The sequence below is a fragment of the Pogona vitticeps genome, chromosome 5, assembly GCF_051106095.1.
Source record: "Pogona vitticeps strain Pit_001003342236 chromosome 5, PviZW2.1, whole genome shotgun sequence".
In the NCBI taxonomy this organism is placed as follows: Eukaryota; Metazoa; Chordata; class Lepidosauria; order Squamata; family Agamidae; genus Pogona; species Pogona vitticeps.
In genome coordinates, this window is record NC_135787.1 from 27858145 (window position 1) to 27878617 (window position 20473).

At 42.0% G+C, this 20473-nt stretch overlaps 1 protein-coding gene across 5 annotated transcripts in view; it reads left to right on the forward strand.

The window, feature by feature from the left end:
- Positions 1-2258: 2258 nt before the first annotated feature.
- UGT8 (UDP glycosyltransferase 8) overlaps positions 2259-20473 on the forward strand; it is a 58249-nt gene continuing 40034 nt past the window's right edge. The window contains exon 1 of one of the 5 annotated variants that reach the window (XM_020802790.3): positions 2259-2557. Coding sequence is in view for 2 of the 5 variants with exons in the window: in XM_078376625.1 (XP_078232751.1) it covers positions 5745-5769 (25 nt within the window). In the remaining 3 variants the exon portion in view is untranslated. The other 4 variants (XM_020802788.3, XM_073001723.2, XM_073001725.2 and 1 more) reach the window with 4 other exon arrangements.

Genomic DNA, 20473 nt, shown 5'->3' on the forward strand with positions numbered 1-20473 from the left:
ACCAATGACATCAGGAAACAAGCTTGTGCAGTCCTGGATACTTGGTTTAGGGTACTAGGGTACTGGTGTGCCTGGTGTGCTCTGGTCCATGGGGTCACGAAGAGTTGGATATGACTTAAGGACAAAACAACAACAACTAGGTTAAAGGCTGCACACCAAGGTAACTGTATTCCTGGAAATGCTAACTGTTTCATGCACAAGACCAGCCAGAAATGTGAAGCTTGAGGAGTCTCAATGCATGGATAAGATGATGGTTGTCCTGCTGCCAGTCAAGTGAAATTCAATGCCATAGTTCAACATTCAGTAAGAAAGAAGGAAAGAAGGCTGAAGAGAAGCTAAGTGCATTCCTTGTATATGTTGTCACTGCAAAAGATGGAGGGCAGAGACCCCTTCCTGAACAATTTTTCAGGAAGGAAGTCTAAAGACCCCTCATTTTTGCAGAAAGTCAGGAAATTTTCCTGGTGCTGGGGCAAATCGTAATAGGCAGTCTCAGCATGGCAAGACTCTATTAGCATACAGCAAGAATTTTTTCAGCTACTCATCACATCCCTAGCAATTAGCATACATTAATATGTTGCTCATTATTGGAAAGGCATTGTTGCTGCAGTTCTCTAGCTCACTGTTTTAGGTGACCACGGTTGTCGATCTTAATACCATTGTTAGTTCTAGCTAGAGTAGATCTCAATGAAAACTTGGTAATGAACACTTTGGTAAGTTGCATTGTTCACTGGGTCTACTTTAGTTAGGACTAATAATTGGATTTAGGTAATTGGATCCATCTCCTGCCAACCTAACAGTTTGAAAGCATGTAAAAATGTGAGTAGATAAATAGGTACCACCACGGTGGGAAGGTAACGGCATTCCGTGTCTAGTCGCGCTGGCCACGTGACCACGGAAACTCATCGAACAAACGCTGGCTCTATGGCTTGGAAACGGGGATGACCACCGCCCCCTAGAGTCGGACACAACTGGACTAAATGTCAAGGGAAACCTTTACATTTACCTAATTGGATCCATAATATCCCTTCAAAAATTCTCAGGTCAAATATCAAAATGCCGATCTAATAATACTACTGTACATTGTATGCCTCCAAGGACTGGCCTGTACACCAGAGTACTGTACTGGAAAGTTGCCGTGGTAGGGTCTTATATTTGATTGATTTTGCTTTGTCTACTGATATACCCACTTTCTGTCCTACATTTCTACTTATCCTGGCAGTGTCAAGAGTATGTGACTCTACTCTAGAAATCTAGGACTTGTGTGTTCACAAACTGAAATTGTGATTACCACCTTGATCTGTCGAGATCTATGCAGATCTAAATGCCCCCCTGCTCCCTTGAGAGGTATTAATAACATGCCTGTCTCCCAAGGGGATATTGTAACCTAAGGCACTGAAAATACCTTTGAGAGAAATCTTGCACGTGTGGGCACCAGTAAGTGTTGTTTAAGTAGGACAGTAAGCCATTTACTCACTAGAGTGCATTCTAGCCCTCTGAAGTTGTACATACAGGGAGTGTAAACGATACTGGGCATTGCTTTTAAAAAAAGCAACATCTTTCATTTAAGGGGGAACTGCAGGTAGATCCGAGGTCCCTCACTATGCACAGCAGCGGTGAAATCTAGCTGGATCTCGATTCCCGAAGGTTGCAGGATGGCGCCGCATCTTTTTGCGCTACCACCGCATCGAACTGCTCGGGTGTCCGCTGCTCCGTGAATGAACCAGGACGCAACCTGCCATTTATCCTCTCCTTTCCTCTCCGTTTTTTTCTTCTCTGCCCAGCCATGGGGGCATGCAGGACGTCAGCCTCGTCCCCGGCAGGGTCCCGAAACAGCAGGGCGCTGCTGGCGACGCCTTTTCCCTCCCGCTCCCTCCCTGCCCAGGAGCCCCGCTCGGCTCCGAGGCCAGCTCCTCCTTGCCCGGGAGCGCCGCTCTGTCCGCGGCCAGGGCTGCGCGAAGCGAGGGAGACTCGGTCCCGCCTGCTGGGAGGTGACGACAACGAGGGCTGCCCCATGGAAAGATCCCCTGATGCAGGCAAGGTGCCGGGCGGGGAGGGGGGCGCACGGAGAGCAGCTCTGGCACCGGGAGGGGCCAGAGGGAAAGAGCGTCTGCTGGAAGGACCGGGAAGCGGCGGCGGCGGCGGCGGCGGCAGCAGCGGGCTGACCTTCGCCTCTCTCTCCCCCCCTCTCCAGGGACCTCTGGCTGGTGCAGCGGGTGGCTCCGGAAAGGGGAACTCGGGATCTCTCAATGTCACTAGCGGTCCATCTGCACAGCTGATGGTGAGGGCCCCGCTCTGAAGCCCGGAGACGAGGAAGAGGAGGAGGAGGAGGACGAAGAAGAAGAGGAGGAGGAGGCGGCAAGAGAAAGTAATGAGAAGTTGAGCGAGCCTCAACGGTCCTCTTTCTTCTTTCCTTCCTCTCGCCAGCCCATCCCGCCAAAGGCAGCAGCAGCACCGGCGGCGGCGTCCCGCAGCAGGTGGAGGGGCTGCGAGAGGGAGCCAGGCGGGGAGCGCTCGGCCTCTCCCTCCTGGGACAGCCGCCACCGCCGCAGCAGCGCAGGTGAAGGAGCGGGAGCCGAAGAACCCCCTCCATTTCGTCGACGAGGGAGGAGGGGACGGAGGGGCGGCGGGAAACGTCGCCGCGGGAAAGCAGAAGGGGGTCCGGCCGCCAGTGTGACTCTAGCTTCCGAGGGCGAGCCGGGGGGGGGCGGCAGCTCCTGAAGCGAGGTAAGAAAAGGGGGAGGGCAAAAACCGGAGCAGAGGCGCGCGCGTATTTGGGGGTGGGGAACCCCTATGCCGGGGCTGCCTCTCGACCCCTGACCGAGAGGGAGGCTGCGGGTCGTGGGCATTCGTATTTCCGGGAGAGCCGGCGACGAGACGGGATGCCGCTGAAGGGGAAAGGACACGGGCGCCCAAAGGGATGCGGGCGGGCGTGGGCGCAGGTGGGAAAGTTGGGAAGGCGCGCTCCCGCGGCCGGTGTGGACGCGGGGTGTGTGCACGGGGTGTGTCCTTGGGTCTGTATGTCTTTATACAGTATACATACGAATGTGTGTGTGCGCGCGCTCTCTCTATCCAGCCCTCCGGTTCGAGCAGGAGAGAGAGAGAGAGAGAGACGAAGTTGCGCGGTGTGGGTGTGTACTGTGTTATGTGTGGAGGGGCTTGCTTGCCGGGCCCCCGCCGTGAACTCCCGCGGGAAGAACCCTAACTGAACGGGGTGGGTCCCTGAGGAACGCGAGGAAGCTGCGGGTGGGGAATCCAATCCCGCCATAGCAGGGACAAGTGTCGGGTTTTTTTGGCGTTTAAAAAAAAATAGGGTTCCTCTAGGCTGGGGAGCAGATCTTTCTCCCTATCCCAGGGCAGGCGGTCGCAAACGTAAAAAGCCCGCATGGGCGCGCGTCCTCGTGGGGAACGGGTGTGAAAGAGCGCGTGCGCGTGCACCCTCTCCCCATTCTTTATATAAAATTATAATGATGACTTCACTTGTCTCGGACGGGCTCCTTGTCCCACTCCAGACCCATTTGGACGGTTCCCCTCCTCGCTCGCGTCCCTTTCCTCCTCCTCCTCTCGCCTGCCGAACGAAGTTTGGCCAGAAGGGCCGAGCCTCGGTTGCCCTATAAAGGGCGGAGGAAGTCGCTTGAGGGACTGAAAGGAAAAAAAGCCAAGCGCGGGAGCGCCTGGGGGGAACGGAGAGCTTGAAGGGCGCAGGATTAGGGCCTCGCGGGGGAGGGTCGTGAGGGCCTCCACCTGGGCGGCGCGGAGACTGGCAGCCCTGTGAGGGAAGCCAGCCTGGGCCTAGGCCATATGGGGAAGGCTGGTCTCTGAGGAGAGGAAAGAGGACGGCGGGTGGTGTGTGCTTGCTAGGTGTACCTTGGTGAAGGAGATAATCTTCAGAGGGAGTAAGAAGACTTGAGGAAGTTTATGTAGTAGAGGCAGTATAGAATAGTATCTGTGGGAAGCTAGGACGAACTCTTGACAAAAGGGAATTTTGGGAAGTTATCTTTCAAAAGGGAACCTTAGAAGATGATCTTAGGCCAAGGTCTACTTCTGGGGAGTCTCCCTTTTTTTCAGGGCATAAATTAGAATTTCAGGCCAGTACCCAAAGGCTGAGATTGTCTGTTCCTGTTCTTAAATTGGAAGCTGAAGTGAGTTCTTTTCTAAGGCTTGTCTTTGAATAATGTTGATTGGTTGTGCAGCCTGCAGGAAAAAAAGGCTGTCTAGGCAGCAGGACAAAAGGGTGGTGTATGGAAGTAAAAGGAGTAGTTAGGAAGCAAGCAGGGCAGGGCAAATGGCTGGTTTGAACCAGTGAAAAGAAAACCCAACATTGGGGGCAGGTGCTGAAAGTACAGTACAGTATTCCTCTGGGAAATCATAGGCCAGTGTCACTGTAGAGGACATATATACAGAAAAGGCATAAGTTGCTTCTTTGGGAAATGGTGCTGAGTTCTCGACAAAGTGCTAGTGAAAGTGTATGTCTTTGCCTGTATCTTTTGACAAGGGACAGGCAGAAGCAGTATTAATGCAGGATAGGTAATATCTACGTCTATTCCACGTGAGAGGGTAGCAGGACCTTGTGACTTTTGGCAGAATAAAATCCCAGATACAGTTTGACTTTGCTGATTCTCTTCTGCTGCACCACTGCAGTAAGCACCTCCTCTCCATCTGTTTCTTTCCACTGCTACTGTTTCTTCACATTCTTTGCCCTTTTCAGAATTGTGATACCGCCATCTTGTCATAATTCCCACAATACTACAGTCATGTAAGACACCTGTTATTTTTATGTAAGAGATGCATGTTCATTTTATGTTGACTAAAAAGCTAATTTGTCTCCAAAGTTATTGCCAGATAAAAAGTTACTTCCGACTGTGACCATGAAATCAAAATATTCAAACCTCTTTGAATATTATTTGGCTGCTAAACAATTATTTGGTGTAAGAAATGTCCAAATCAGCTAAACAGCCAAACACATAGTTAAATACAGTGCAGACATTTAGCTGTCCAACAACCGGCAGAAATAGTAGTCCTTTAGTCTTATTGAGATAATTTTGTACCATTAGCGTGTTCTCTCACTACTATCAGAGGAAATAGAGCCAGAAACATATCCTACAGATAAGGTGTATGGTGATAAAAAACAAATAAATAGTCAGAAACTTGTCAAACCAATAAAGGTGATTGCATAATTATTTTCACTAATTTGTCTCCAGTAATTTTTGCTAGAAATAAGATACTACAGTATTTTGAAATAGAATGTTTGAATGAATATTTCTCAAAGTAGATTTAGTATTCTTTGTTGCATAACTTCTATCCCACCTGTCTAACAAGGAACTCAAGGGCAGTGTACATACATAGTATTCACCATCTGATCTTCATAATAGCCTTGTGAGGTACATTAGATTAATGAAAAATATAGTCATCCAGTGAGTTTGCTTAACTGGAAATTTCAGACTGAGTCTCCATCTCAATTAAGGACTTTGATAACAATATTCATGTGCCGTCAAACCAATTCTGACTTTTGGTAGAGAATTCTCAGAAGTGATTTGCCATTCCCTTCCTCAGGAGGCACCTTGGGATTGTGTAGCTTGCCCAGGGCCACACAGGGTGGTTCTGCTTGTAGGAGGTACAGTGGAGAATTGAACTCGTAATTTAAATTGATTTTTTTTCTTTTAAAAAATCATTATCTTTTCTCCACTCTGCCAGGATCTACATTACGGTATCAAGACTAGAAGCTAGCTATGTTGATCTGATGGCAAATGATCTGTTGTGAGGAGAAAGAAGGTATTCTGATGAAAATTACCTGCCATTTACCCAGTTAATAAGATCCTATGGGGTACAGATCTATCTTAATAGTTTAATCTCCAGATGTTGTATTAGTACCATACTATTATGTGACAATGCTGTCTAAAGATATTGCTGGTTCTATAATTTGATACTAGTACAACACTTAATTAAGGGAGCTGCATTTAACTTTTTAAAAGTTTACTTTAAATTTTTTTTATTGGGGCTGAAAAATGTAGTCATATGAGTCATAGGTTATACTGTTCCAATCTTTCTTGCTTGCTGTTGTCTGTGCAGCATCAAATGTACTACAAAAATGGTAATGCCATATATGAAAAATAAAAATTAATTTTAAAGTTTAGATATTGTACATAAATATTCCAGTTTCTGTAACTCTGTCTTCTATATCTTCATGAAGTCATTTAACACTGCTGGAATGTGTACAATAGGACTAGCTGTAAATCACTGTCTTGAATTGTGTTTGCCTCAATGCTGAATGTTAACATTCATATTTCTAATTCTTAAAATTCATGTTTTAATGTACCAAATCTATGCATTGTCCGACTACTTGACAGTGTTGACAGCTGCATATTCCTGCATTCTCTTTGAGGTGTGTCTTGGCTTGGCATCTGTTATTATGCAATAGTATTCCTGTTGCTAATTTTTAATGACAAGTATAGAAGTGACCTGTATTCTAATATTTTCTAATAATTATAGCATCTTTTAGCTTTCTGATATATTTAAGAGTTTTGTTCCTTTTGTCAGTAATTGATGCCAAGCATCTTCATATGTCTGCAAGTATATTTATCTTTTAGTATGATAACATAGATCTTGTGCTCTTTTCAAGGGTATTTTTAAAAACTGAGACATACATTACACTTCACAATTCAAACTTTAAAAAACTGAAAAACAATGATTAAAATATAGGAAAAAAACAACCTAAGCAAGACACAATTTTATACACAAGACTTCAAAATTATAACACTGTGCCCCCCCCCCCCCCGCCCCACTGGAGATAAAACCAGTTCTCTGTCCTTCAAGAATTCCCACCCCCCTTCAGAATTGTAATGTTTCTTGAGATGGGGCACTATCCTTTCTCTTTATTAATACATGATCAATAAAATCTCCCCAAATATCTGCAAAAGTATATATTTCTAACTGCTTTTTTTGCTTTGATATTAATTTGCTCTTTCCATACTTTATACCATTCATTTAATTGTTAATCATATTTTATTTTCCAGGACTTAGGTATCATTAATCTAGCTGTTGTTAATAAGTTACAGATTAGCTCGGTAGTTACCGAATTGTATTCCTCCTTATCAAATATTGATAAAAGTGCTACTGTATGACATACTTTTACATTTTTCTTGGTTTTCTTTTATTTCCATAAATACCATTTGCCAACATTTCATCACGCTCTCACATTCCCACCACATATGAAAATAAGTACCAATTTTCTCTCATACTCTGCAACACAGCATAGAATAGTTCTTATTTATTTAATTTAATTTCACTGGAGTTAAGATACCATCACCACAAAGTTTTCTAAAAATTCTCTTTAAACCTTATAGAAATAGATTTTACCATTCTTGTATCCCCTATTTTCTCCCATCTCTCAGTACTTCTGTCTTTTTTCACGTCATATTCCTCTAAAACTTTCAATGGGGCCTATCGATCCTCTACTTCAATTAATATTTTATACATTTTACTTACTATACTTTTCAAAGTTTTATTTGCTTCTACTCTTTTTGTGATAACATTTCTTCAAACTGTATAAGTTCCCTGCATTTCCCATTTTTCCTCACCTAATTTTCTGTCCACCACTCTAATTGTATTATTATGCTAAACCATAAAACTTTCTCCCTTCCTAATATATCTTGTATTTGTTCTCTATTCTCCATCTTTTTTACCCAATCCTTTAATTGAATAACTTGCTTTCCTCTTAACATACTCTCCAAATTCTTCAGATTCATTGGAAAAGTTTCCAACTCAGTCACTGGAATAGGTAATACTTGTGGACTATATTCTTATACAGTACTTACTCCAAATTGTCAACATATGTTTAAGGAAAGGGTTTCCAATTTGGTTGTTGTGGGTTATGCACAGTTCTGACTCCTGTCCTCTGAAGATGCTGGCCACAGAGACTGGCAAAATGTTAGGAAGAACAACCTTCAGAACATGGCCAAAGAGCCCGAAAAACCCACAAGAACCATCAGATCCCGGCCGTGAAAGCCTTCAAGAATACAGGTTTCCAATTTCTTTACCTCTATTTTTATTATATATTTTTAAAATAGTATTCTCAAAATTTATGTCTTAATTCCAACAATTCCAAACTCCACCATATTGCTTCATTAAGATGCACTATAATATCCCTTATATGTCTTAATGGGTTTGCAACATACGGTAGTACTTATTCAAGTTAGGGAGTCCCAACCCTCCTACCTTTTGAATTTGGTATCTGTTATTATGCAATAGGGTTCCTGTTGCTGATTTTTAATGAGAGGTATAGAAGTGACCAGTAGTCTAATATTTTCTAATAATTATAGTATCTTTTGGTTTTCTGACATATTTAAGAGTTTTGCTCCTTTTGTTAGCGATTGATGGCAAGCATCTTCATATGTGTGCAAGTGTATATATCTTTTAATATGATGGCATAGATCTTGTTCTCTTTTCAGTTATATTTTGGGGTTTAATGCATACCCAGTAGGCAGGGTCATCCAATATTGGGCAGGTTGCTGACATTATGAGTAAAATAAAAATAAAAAAAACCTTTTTTCTGGTATGGCTTATTCTGTCCCTTAGCTTGATTGTGAGCAGGAAAATGGCTCATATTGTCCTTTTCTTGTTTCTGAGCAGACAAATGGGCATAGATTGTGTCAGAGATGTATCAGCAGACCTATTATGACCTTGCTTTTAGATGGCATGCATCTTTCTGGACTGATGCACTTCCTACACCTCGGGGTGGGGGGAACATGGTGAGTAGATAACACCATTAAAGATATTTGATAGGATTGTTAAAATGTGTACAGTACTGTATATACATTATTAGATCTAAAAAGTAGCCACAATAAATGTACCTAAAGTGCCTTAGTTGCAACAGTATGAATGTCTCCAGAAGCAAATCTCCAAGCCTTGCTGAGAGTTGCTTCCTGCTCACTGTTGCCATTCCAGAATATCACTCTTGAGTGTAAGGGAAATGAGAAAAATAGATTGGCCTGTATAATAGAAATGTTAAGAGTGAAAGTCAGCCTTATTTATTTAAAATATTTTAATCCCACCTTTCTCCTTAAAAAGGACGGAAAGCAGCTTGCATGATTAAAAAGACAGGGTTTAGAATGAACAACAGTGAGAATACAAATACTGTACTAAAAAGGACCAAACAAATTCTGTACTGTACTAAAAAGCAAGACCAAAAGACATACAAGGCAATAGGGTGCAGCAATTCTTTTAAAAATCCTTCTAAGGCAGCCAACTCCTAAGGGAGAGCTTGCCTGAAGAGAAAGGTCCTTGCCTGCTTGCGGAAAGACAGTAAAGGTGAGGCCAGCCTAACCTGTGGGAAGGAGTTCCAGAGTCTTGGAGTAGCAGCAGAGAAGGCCCTCTTCCATGAACCCAGCAAGTGCACCTTCTTCAACTTTTTTTGAACTGTCATAAATTTAGAAGCACAAGCACAGCTGGAGTTATTACCGTATTTTTCCATTTATAAGATGATACTTTGTCTAAAACCTTTAGACTAAAAATTGAGTCATCATACACAGAAGTAAGCTGAGGAGAGAACAAAAGCAAGTGGAGGGGGAAGGGATCAAAGTGATCCTACCACAGTTTGATTGCTGCTTTCTCCCTCCACTTGCTAAGCCCCATGGAGCTTAGCAAAAGGAGGGGGAAAGCAGTGGTCAAAGAGCTGCAGGATCACTCACTGCTGCTTGTGGCTTAACAAAAGGAGGGGAAAATCTGTGCAAATTACATGGCATTCATCCATGCCCAGCAGTAATGCATTTGAATGCCACCAGAATGACAGGTTTTTCTTTACTGCCTGAGCATCTTCACTTTCAGTAAAATAGTGCATTAGAGGTGAGAATATAGGAACTGAATTATATTTTTACCCCAGAGGTGAGGTAGGACCCTGTTTTCCCAAAAATAAGACCTAACCTGAAAATAAGCCCTAGTGTGATTTTTCAGGATGCTTGTAATATAAGCCTTACCCCAAAAATAAGCCCCAGTTAAGTGAAACCCCGCCCTCTGGTGCAGCAACCAAAAGAAAATCACATGACTGTAATTGAATATATGTAGATTGTTGTACATGAAAAAAAAATAAGGCATCCCCTGAAAATAAGCCCTAATGCGTTTTTGGAGCAAAAATTAATATAAGACACTGTCTTATTTTCGGGGAAACAGGGTAAAAAAATTAATGACTAAGAGAAAGATGGGTAACTAATACAGGTATTATTCAGAGCTTTATACATGTTTTCACTGGTAAAGCAATGTATGTGGCACTTCGTAATCTTAGTCTATCTTTTAAATTTGTATGACTTCTTGAAAATTCAGAAGTCTGATTTACATGGCAGTCTCAATTGTAGTCTTATTAAATTTTCTTTAATATGTCAGAAGATAAGAGGCACACCTGTTCTTCAGTGTGTTATGTAAAATACAAGTCCCCAAAAGTGGATATCAGGTCTTTTTGGACATGTTTTCAGAAATGTTTGGCACACACATTTGGGAATTATATTTTTGAATTATTTATTTACAGTGTTTCAGAGAGAGAAAAAAAATCATGTTTTAATTCAAAGTGTTGTGGGAACACTACTTTACTGTAGTCTTTCACTTGCAGTATCTCAGTTTCCCACAATGTTCTGCATAATACTTTAAAAAGTAATATACTCAAAATTGAATTACAAAAGGAGAATTAAGCACTTGTAAGCAAATGTGACACTGTACAAAGTAAAATGTAGTATGGACTTTGAGTATGACTTTCCTTCTACATAAAGCGATTGCCTCTTCTTAGATTTTTATTTACATTGAGTTTGATCACCACTGGCTGCTGCTCAGGAATGCAGAAACTGGCAATGAGCTAGCTTGAATTTTGTATGTACTTCTTATATGACTAGCTTGCTGCCTCTTGATTACTTAATCTTTTTGACTTCAGTTTTGGGGAGGACCCCCTTGGAACGTTCTTCTCTTTTCAGAGTATATGCATGTATATAACAGAGATGGCTGTTTTAATGTATATGAACCCATGAAAGGTTATGTGTCACAAGATTATCGAAGAATAAGTATTTAGCAATGTAATATGCCATGCCTCACTGAATTTCTTTGTTTTAAATAACAAGTCTCAAAATTTTAAAGATGTGGTAATAAAACTTGTTCAGTCTCCTTATTTTAGACTCTGTTCTTTATAGATATATAGCTGGTTTTATCATAATCCATTGGGACAGAAGAATTTTGGGTCTTGCATGGATGTTTTAGGACTTATTAGTGCTGTAAAAATAGAAATTTTGTTTCCATATAGCAGTTTTGCATATTGGTTTAGGCCTGTGGATGAAAATTGTTACAGCTACACCAGAAATTAGGAAAGTTTCATAAATTCCAGTCTAACCACAGTGCTTAAATAGATTCAAAGGTCACCCTTCACAATTTTTATTTTTCCTTGCTGGGAATATTGTACAGTACTTTTCTTCTTTCTCCTGAAAGGCAAGTCAGTTAATTCAAAACTATAATGTAGATTATGTTTTCTGTTCTCTTGCAATGTGATCTCACCATTTCTTGTTTATTCATATTTGGGCTGAAAATAGATATCTGATTTTGGCTGTCCCTTCTATAGTACGGATTTTCAGTTAAGGAATTCTTAATAAATAAACAAACCTGTGCTTATATTGTAGTAAATCATATGGTTGATCCATCTACTATAGTGCTGATCTGATTGGCATTGTGTCCCTAAGGGCTTAGAGAGAGATCTTTCTCAACTCTGCTGCCTGATGTTCCTATACATAGTTTGATGGATCTGAGATTCAACATGGTTATTTATACACAAAGAACATGTATTTTGCAGTGGTGCTGTTGACATTCCCATGATCTTAAAACCCACCTAACCTAAACATCCAAACCACCATAGTTTCCTAAATTTTCTGTCCATGATTCTATTGATACTCTGCTATCACGAAGCTGCCAATTGAGTAATGTGGGATCACAAGTGTTGCTATTGTCATTGGCACAGTAAGATCACCTAATTCTTATGGAGAAAACTCAGCATCTCATTGTGTGACATGCAGAGAGATTTTTCAGGTATGAAGGTGCCACAAGACTCTTTGTTGTTTTATCAGGATGTATGAGAATCTAGGAGTGGTGTGCATAAAGCTGTTGCCATTTTTTGGGAATGTTATCATGTACAATTGCAGTTAAATTACCAAGCAGATTCCATTGCCATGGGTATATTAAGAGACAGTAGCTTAGCTACAATGACAACAGAACAATAGCCTCAAATATTGAAATAAACAAGGAGCCTTGAATTGTGTGCGTATGGGGCACTTATAGGCTGTGTAGGTGTACAGGAGCCCTAGATAAAGTTTAGTTATCTTTCCAGAACATTTTCTGTTGTTTTTTAGTATAGGGAACCATGACACTACACATTGTTTTAAATATGCCAATACAAAAAGATTGCCATTATGTTCACTGTCAATGTATTTCCATTCAGCTTCTTAACAGTGGTTTATGATGTGCTGTCAAATAATCTCTGACATAAGGCAAGCCTTACACAATTTTCTAGGTATAAAGTCCTCAGAAGTTTACTAGCTTCTTGTTTTCCTTGCTGGGAAGATTGCCTTTCCTCTTTTCTCTGGAAAGGCAAGTCAGTGAAACTTGGCTTTTTATAACATGATCAGTTATAAATTTAGATTATAACAGATCATGTTCTGGGATTATGCAGTTTACCCAAGTCTGTGCAGGTGACAGGGCTCATAACATTCCAAGTGATATCAGCTGGGCTGTCTCAAAGAATGCCGATCCATGGGTCATTATAGTGCCAGGATGCCACTTTCTCTTTTCCCTTTACAGCTTTGGTAATAATGGGGTATAGGAAACATGTCTGAGAAGTGCTGTGGTCTCTCCCGACATAAATATTTATGTTTTAGGGGAAATCAAGGAATTTATTTATTTATTTACTTATTTAATATCCCACCCATGTAGATAGCGTCTACTCTGGGCGGCTTACAGTGAAGTAGCATAAAAACAATTCACACACACTTACAGATTTTACACAATTAGAATTAGAATAGAATTTAAATTATGCTCAAAATCCTCCAAGGTAGGCTTCAGCAGTATGTGGACCGAGAACTCCCAGAAGTACAAGCTGGATTCCGAAGAGGCAGAGGCACTCGAGACTAAATTGCTAACTTGCGCTGGATTATGGAGAAAGCCAGAGAGTTCCAGAAAAACATCTACTTCTGCTTCATTGACTATGCAAAAGCCTTTGACTGTGTGGACCACAACAAACTATGGCAAGTTCTTAAAGAAATGGGAGTGCCTGACCACCTTATCTATCTACTGAGAAACCTATATGTGGGACAGGAAGCAACAGTTACAACTGTATATGGAACAACTGATTGGTTCAAAATTGGGAAAGGAGTATGACAAGGCTGTATATTGTCCCCCAGCTTATTCAATTTATACGCAGAATACATCATGCGGAAGGCTGGACTGGAGGAATCCCAAGCCGGAATTAAGATTGCCGGAAGAAATATCAACAACCTCCGATATGCAGATGCCACTACTCTGATGGCAGAAAGTGAGGAGGAATTAAAGAACCTTGTAATGAGGGTGAAAGAGGAGAGTGCAAAAAAGGTCTGAAACTCAACATCAAAAAAACTAAGATCATGGCCACTGGTCCCATCACTTCCTGGGAAATAGAAGGGGAAGATATGGAGGCAGTGACAGATTTTATTTTCCTGGGCTCCATGATCACTGCAGATGGAGACAGCAGCCACGAAATTAAAAGACGCCTGCTTCTTGGGAGGAAAGCGATGGTTTTTCCTGTAGTGATGTATGGAAGTGAGAGCTGGACCATAAAGAAAGCTGACTGCTGAAGAATTGATGCCTTTGAATTGTGGTGCTGGAGGAGACTCTTGAGAATCCCCTGGACTGCAAGGAGAACAAACCTAGCAATTCTAAAGGAAATCAACCCTGAGTGCTCACTGGAAGGACAGATCCTGAAGCTGAGGCTCCAGTACTTTGGCCATCTAATGAGAAGAAAAGACTCCCTGGAAAAGACCCTGATGTTGGGAAAGTGTGATGGCAAGAGGAGAAGGGGACGACAGAGGATGAGATGGCTGGACAGTGTCTGCGAAGCAACCAACATGAATTTGACACAACTCCGGGAGGCAGTAGAAGATAGGAGGGCCTGGCGTGCTCTGGTCCATGGGGTCATGAAGAGTCGGACACGACTAAACGAACGAACAAAGAATTTAAATAGAACAAATAGAATTTAAATAGATTTTACACAAATAGAATAGAAAATTGATTAGCTTCAGAAATGGACATATTGAGTTCCTGTTATGTCTTCCTGTCTTTTCTGAGGTTTGGATCATTTCAATATTGGTGTTTAACAGCACTAGCACTTTTAAAAGTTACTGGACAATAATTTTGAGTTCCAAGTGCTGGAAGTCAGAATGTGTTCCCCATTTTGGACAAATTTCACATGATGTTCCTCTCCATTCAGATTCTTAGAAATTCTCTTGCAAAATATATTGCTTTTTTTGCAAGCTGAGTTAGCCACTGCAAGTGTTCTAGAGCAGGGGTCCCCAACCCCCGGGCCATGGAGACAGATCTCCCACCCCCCTGCACACACTCCTGCCCCCGCACAGCTCCTCCACACATGCTTGCCTATGCGTGAGCCCCGCTTCGTGAGTGCCCCTGAGTGCCCCACTGTCCTTCGAGCTTGTGCATGACTGCGCGCACCCGCACGAGCACTCGCTGCTCTTGTGTGAGTGTGTGTGTGCACATGCTCCTTCATGCATGCGTGCGACGTGGGGGGGTGCCTTGTCTTCCCCAACCGGTCCGTGGAGTTAAAAAGGTTGGGGACCACTGTCTAGAGAACTGATGGTGATATCTGCTCCTCTAGGTATTTTTGACTGCTGGCTAGAGCAGCAGTCCACAATCTCTAGAGCCACACATTATCTTAACTATTTTTAAAATCAAAAGATTTCCTGTCTTTGCGTTTTGTCACTCTGCTTAAGCAATTTCTAAATTAAAAGAGAACAAATAAGATGTAAAATACTGATTTATTTTATTGTTTATTGATTGGCAACACATTGTTAAAGAAACACCTTAACTTGCTTGAAGATATTTTACACATCATTTAATAATAATTATAGTCAAATCAATTCTGACATGGCAAGCCTTTCTGAGATTTCTAGGCAGAGAATACAAAAAAGCAGTTTACTGTTTCCTTCTTCTGGGGTGCCCTGGGATTGTGCAATGTGCCCAAGGCCACACAGGCTGGCTCTTCTCTCAATAGGCACAATGAGGAATTGAACTCCCAGCATCCGGCTCCACAGTCAGATACGTAAACCACTGAGCTGTCCAGCCAGTGAAATGTATCGGACAATTAAAAATCCATTTAATGGGGTTGCCCAGTGTGGTGTAGTGCAGTGGTTCTTAACCTTGGGTTACTCAGGTGTTTTTAGACTGCAACTCCCAGAAGCCATCACCGCCAGCTGTGCTGGCTGGGATTTCTGGGAATTGCAGCTGAAAAACACCTGAGCAACCCAAGGTTAAAAACCACTGGTGTAGTGGATAGAGTGATGGACTAAGACTCCGGAAGCCTGGGCTTGAATCTCTGCTCAGCCACAGAAGTTCATTGGGAATGTGAAACTGGTAAAAGCATTCCTTAAATCTCTCAGCTACTTGAAAGCCCTATTAGGTTTGCTATAAGTTGGTTCCGACTTGATGCACATACGTTTCATAACAACAGTCCTGTTTAAAGAGTGGATTTTCATTCAGCATGCATATGCATGAGACTGAACAGCAAGTGCAACTCAGTCATAGGATGAATTTGGAAACAAGGAAGAATATTTCTACAAATGCAGGGAAAAAACACAACAGTTCTTCAGAACGATTTCATACAATACGAACCAGCAGACAATACTGATGAACTAATGAACTACAAATATTTAAACTATTACTTTTTTGTGTCAGTGAGAGAGAGAGAGAAGAGTTTATTTATCAACTATAAGTCATTAAAATACGTTAAAATAAAATAATAAGCAGCAGGTGAGATAGTTAATTAAAAAAGAAAATACAATAAGGCGTAAGCAGGAATCAAAGAGACAAATGTACAGGGAACAAGCGAGCTCGAATGTTAATTGCAGCCAAGGCAAAGTTTGCCACGTTTAAGGTGGTATTGGCGTTAATGTCAGCCAGGAGCCAACAGACCTGGGCGAGATTAGGTCTGTCTTGGATGGAAGTCAGAGAACTTGCCAAAAACCTTGATCTAGGGGAGTGGTAATATGGACATCTCAAAAGGTAGTGAGTGATGTCTTCGACTTCTCCAAGGTGGCAAGGACAAATTCTTAGGTGATAGGGCAGATTCTCGTGTCTGCCCTCTAACACTCTTGAAGGCATACATTGAAAATGTAGAGCGGTAAAGGCCTTGCGAAGGGCAAATGTAGTTATCCAGGTCAAATAGTTTTCCATGACAAAAGTTGAGTTATAGAGTGGGAGTGAAGAGGAATAGGGCGAGCTAGAGATGATGCAAAGGTCACTTCTGATATGAAAAAGGCGAATTGTATCCTTGAGACTAGCTTTCACACATTTGGGCGGAAGAGCGGTTAAAGAATCTAAGTCGATGCCATAGGAGTCAGTTATTTGTTTCACAGCACTCACCCAGGATTTAAGAGAGGGGTTGGCCAGTTGTTCTCTAAGGCAGATCTTAGGTAAACTGGTATCATTCATTTGGGACAGTTTATGCCAGTACCGGACTAGTGCTGAATGGCAGGTGGCAGCTACAGAGATAAGGCCTACTTCTGCCCTAAGTAAGGAGGCTGGAGTACTCCGCGGGACACACAAGATGGAGCGAATGAAGGTGTTCTGTGCGGCGTCTAGGGTCGAAATGTTTGTGTATCCCCAGATTTCGGCCCCAAAGGTCATTTGGGGAATCAGTTTCTTGGCAAAAATTTCAGTAGCGGGGGGAACCAAGTTGCCTCCTTTAGACCTTGTAAAGTGTAGGAGGGCTTGGATGGCATGGGCGGCTTTAAGCCTTGCTGAGTCCAGGTGTTTTGACCAAGAAAGATGAGGGCCAAAAATAATACCCAAGTAACGAAAGGCTGACACTTGCTCGATTGGGAAGTCCCCAAGCCTCCAGGTATGTTTTCTGCGGTGGTTCCCAAAGGTCATCACTTTGGTTTTTGCGTGATTTATTGTTAGTTTTTCATGGCTGCAGTAGGTACTTAATTTGGCCAGTAGTCTACGTAGCCCAACCGGGGTGAGAGAAAAAAGGGCAATGTCATCGGCATATAATAATATTGGAAGTTTTATGTCCCCAATTGTCGGCGGAAAGAAATCAAGGCCTTGGAGCTCAGGTACAATGTTGTTTATGTAAAAGTTGAAAAGAAACGGAGCCAGCAAGCAACCTTGGCGGACCCCCTTTTCGGTAGTAATTTCCTCTGAAAGCATACCATGTGGGCCGAGTCTGACTCTGAGATTGGTGTTTGTGTGGAGCTTTATAAGAAGAAGGAGGAGTCTTTTGTCAATGTTGGTTTCTGCAAGTTTCCGCCATAGACGGGATCTATTTATTGTATCAAAGGCCGAGGATAGGTCGACAAAGGCAGCGTACAATTTTTTCCTCCCCACCTGGGTGTATTTACGGACCAAATGGTGGATAACAAAGGAATGATCCAGCGTTGATTTCCCTTTTTGAAAGCCAGCCTGTTCTTTAGCGATAATAGAGTTCTCTGATGCCCATTTCTCCAGCTTAAGGAGCAGGAACTTTGTGTATAGTTTTTGTGTCAGTGACTGTAGACAGTATCCATAAGTAGCTCATCACATGGAGAATGAATAGGTGTGTTTTCGTCTTCAAACTAGGTCTAACTTGGTACAGGCTTTCCTGATGTTGCACCAGACAGAGTGTTAATGATCTTAGACTATTATACTACCCTATTTCCCCGAAAATAAGACCTAACCTGAAAATAAGCCCTAGCATGATTTTTCAGGATACTCATAATATAAGCCCTACCCCCAAAATAAGCCCCAGTTAAGTGAAATCCCATCCTCCACCATTGTGCAGCAACTAGAAGATGACATGACTATATTTCAATGAATGTACTGTAGATAGTTGTACATGAAAAAAATGTCCCCTGAAAACAAGCCCTAATGCGTTTTTTGGCGCAAAAAATAATATAAGACCCTGTCTTATTTTCTGGGAAACAAGGTAGACTTAATCATTGAAATCATTCTGAACAGCTGTTCTGTTTTGTTTTTCTGCCATTTTAACTAGTGGAACAGTCTTTAACCATTACTCTCTCATACCTCCAGCTGCCCACTCTCTGATGAAAACTATTCTTCCAAAATATGTTTCATAACAAATTAGTAGGGGAAAATGGCTGAATTATTTCATGGCTTCTGTCATAATCTGGGGTGTTATCTCCTCCAGCCCTCTAGAGGGAGACAAAATATGTATGCCTTTAATTTTTTTGTTTCCTTTTCCTTTTTAATGTGAGTACCTTCTTTGCCTGCCCTAGATGGAATTCTGTCTTGGCTAAGACCCTAGAGAGGCCCTGATCTCTCTGAAGCTCTGGATTGTCTTGTTTCCCTGTGTGCGTCTCCTCCTCAGCAGTCCTCCGGGCTTCCTCAAAATTGCTGGTTGTATATTTGCTGAAGGACTGTATGTTAGATGGTTCCTTTGCTTCCTTGTTCCCTTCCTGATATTTTCTCTAAGAAATTTTGGATCAGGAATTGTGTCCTTTGACTGCGCTGCACTTTTAACATTTGCAGGCCTCATCAGGTAAAGGATTATTGTGCTTTTAGGCTTCCCCTGTTCCTCCATTCGATAATGCAGCTTCTGCTGAAAGTGTGGCTGGTGGTGAACTGAAGTCTGCAGTCAGTTTATTTAGCAGAGCTGGATGGAATGCTTTAAAAATAGCAATAAAAGCTAGAAACATATTTATATATTGGGTAAAATTGACGTTTTTGAAAGGTAAATGCATGGCTATGTAACTTCTATAGCTCAGATAGTGTCTGTACTGTATGTGTGTTTTGATTATCAGAATGTTTGTGGCCCACTGTACAGGTGTTTCTGGCATTGTTCATAAGGTGATCATATATATATAAAACAGGCCTTCTGTACTTTTAGTAGTTGTGTGACACAGGGAATTTCATTAACTGTAACTTGTCCTGTGTGTTATATCTGCTGAAAGTTTCTCTTTCAGTGATTAAAGGGACAAGAGTCTTGTCCTTTAATTAAAAAAGTGGCCTCTCTAAATATCCGTGAGAAACCACATTTAATATTAACATCTCCGATTTCTTTAGCAAAATCATTCATAGAAGAGCTGCGATAGAACTGCTGGATGGTTCAGTAGTTTAGGTATCTGGCTGTGGAGTATCTGGGTTGTAATTTTGATTCCCCACTGGGCCTCCTTGAAAGGGGCTGGATCCATAGGTTCCCTTCAAGCTCACCAGTTCTAATATTTGTATTACAGGCTAAGAATATAACATCAAAAAGAGAGTGTTGTGGAAACTGCAGGGATTAACCAATTTGTTTGAGAATGCACTACAGTGTTTTAACAGCCTGTATAAAGATGGTGGACATGAATATATCATGTTGTTTTATGGTTTGTGGTCCTCTGTTTCTAGTCATCACTCCCCCCCAAGAAAAATTCATGGTTCTTTAAAAACATTTTCCCTACTTCTAAGCACAGCTACATGATCTGAGTTTATAATGATTTATTTATTCTCTATTCAGTTAGGTGATTTTCATTTTCTCTCCTAAAATGAAAAGTTATCCATTTTGTACCAAGCTGTTTCCAGTACTGCTAACCAGGAGTGAACTATTATTATTTACTATTTATTTTAAGCAGTTTTATCCTGCTCCTCAGTTATGACTTGCAGAGTAGTTTATGTAAAGTCATTATGAATAGTAGTTATGATTAAAAATTAGGTAATTTAAACAGCGTTCCGAATCTAAGTCGCACTGGCCACATGACAATGGAAACTGTCTTCAGACAAACGCTGGCTCCATGGCTTGGAAACGGGGATGAGCACCGCCCCCTAGAGTCGAACACGACTGACTAAAAATGTCAAGGGGAACCTTTACCTTTACCTTTTTTACCTAATTTAAACAGGTGACAATAGTGACAGTTTGCTTCTTCTAGTTTTCCTCTGCACAGGGCAGTTGGTACTGTGAGGAAAGGTGTGGCCAAATCCAGCCTGATGAAGCATAAACAAGCAGCAAGTTGAGGAGGCAGTGCTGGTAGCTTGCTATGCAGGGTTCTTCCAGTGATTCTTTTGCCTAGGTCAATGGTTCCCAACCTTGGGTAACCCAGATGTTCTTAACTGCGTCTCCCAGAAACCCCAGTCAGCACAGCTAGTGGTGAAGGCTTCTGGGAATTGCAGTCCAAGAACACCTGGATTACATAAGGTTGGGAGCTAAGTACTGTACTGGCCTTAAGTGATGCTCTTCGACTCACCGATTTGAAATGTCACTCTTTGCAACAACTTGCAGTAG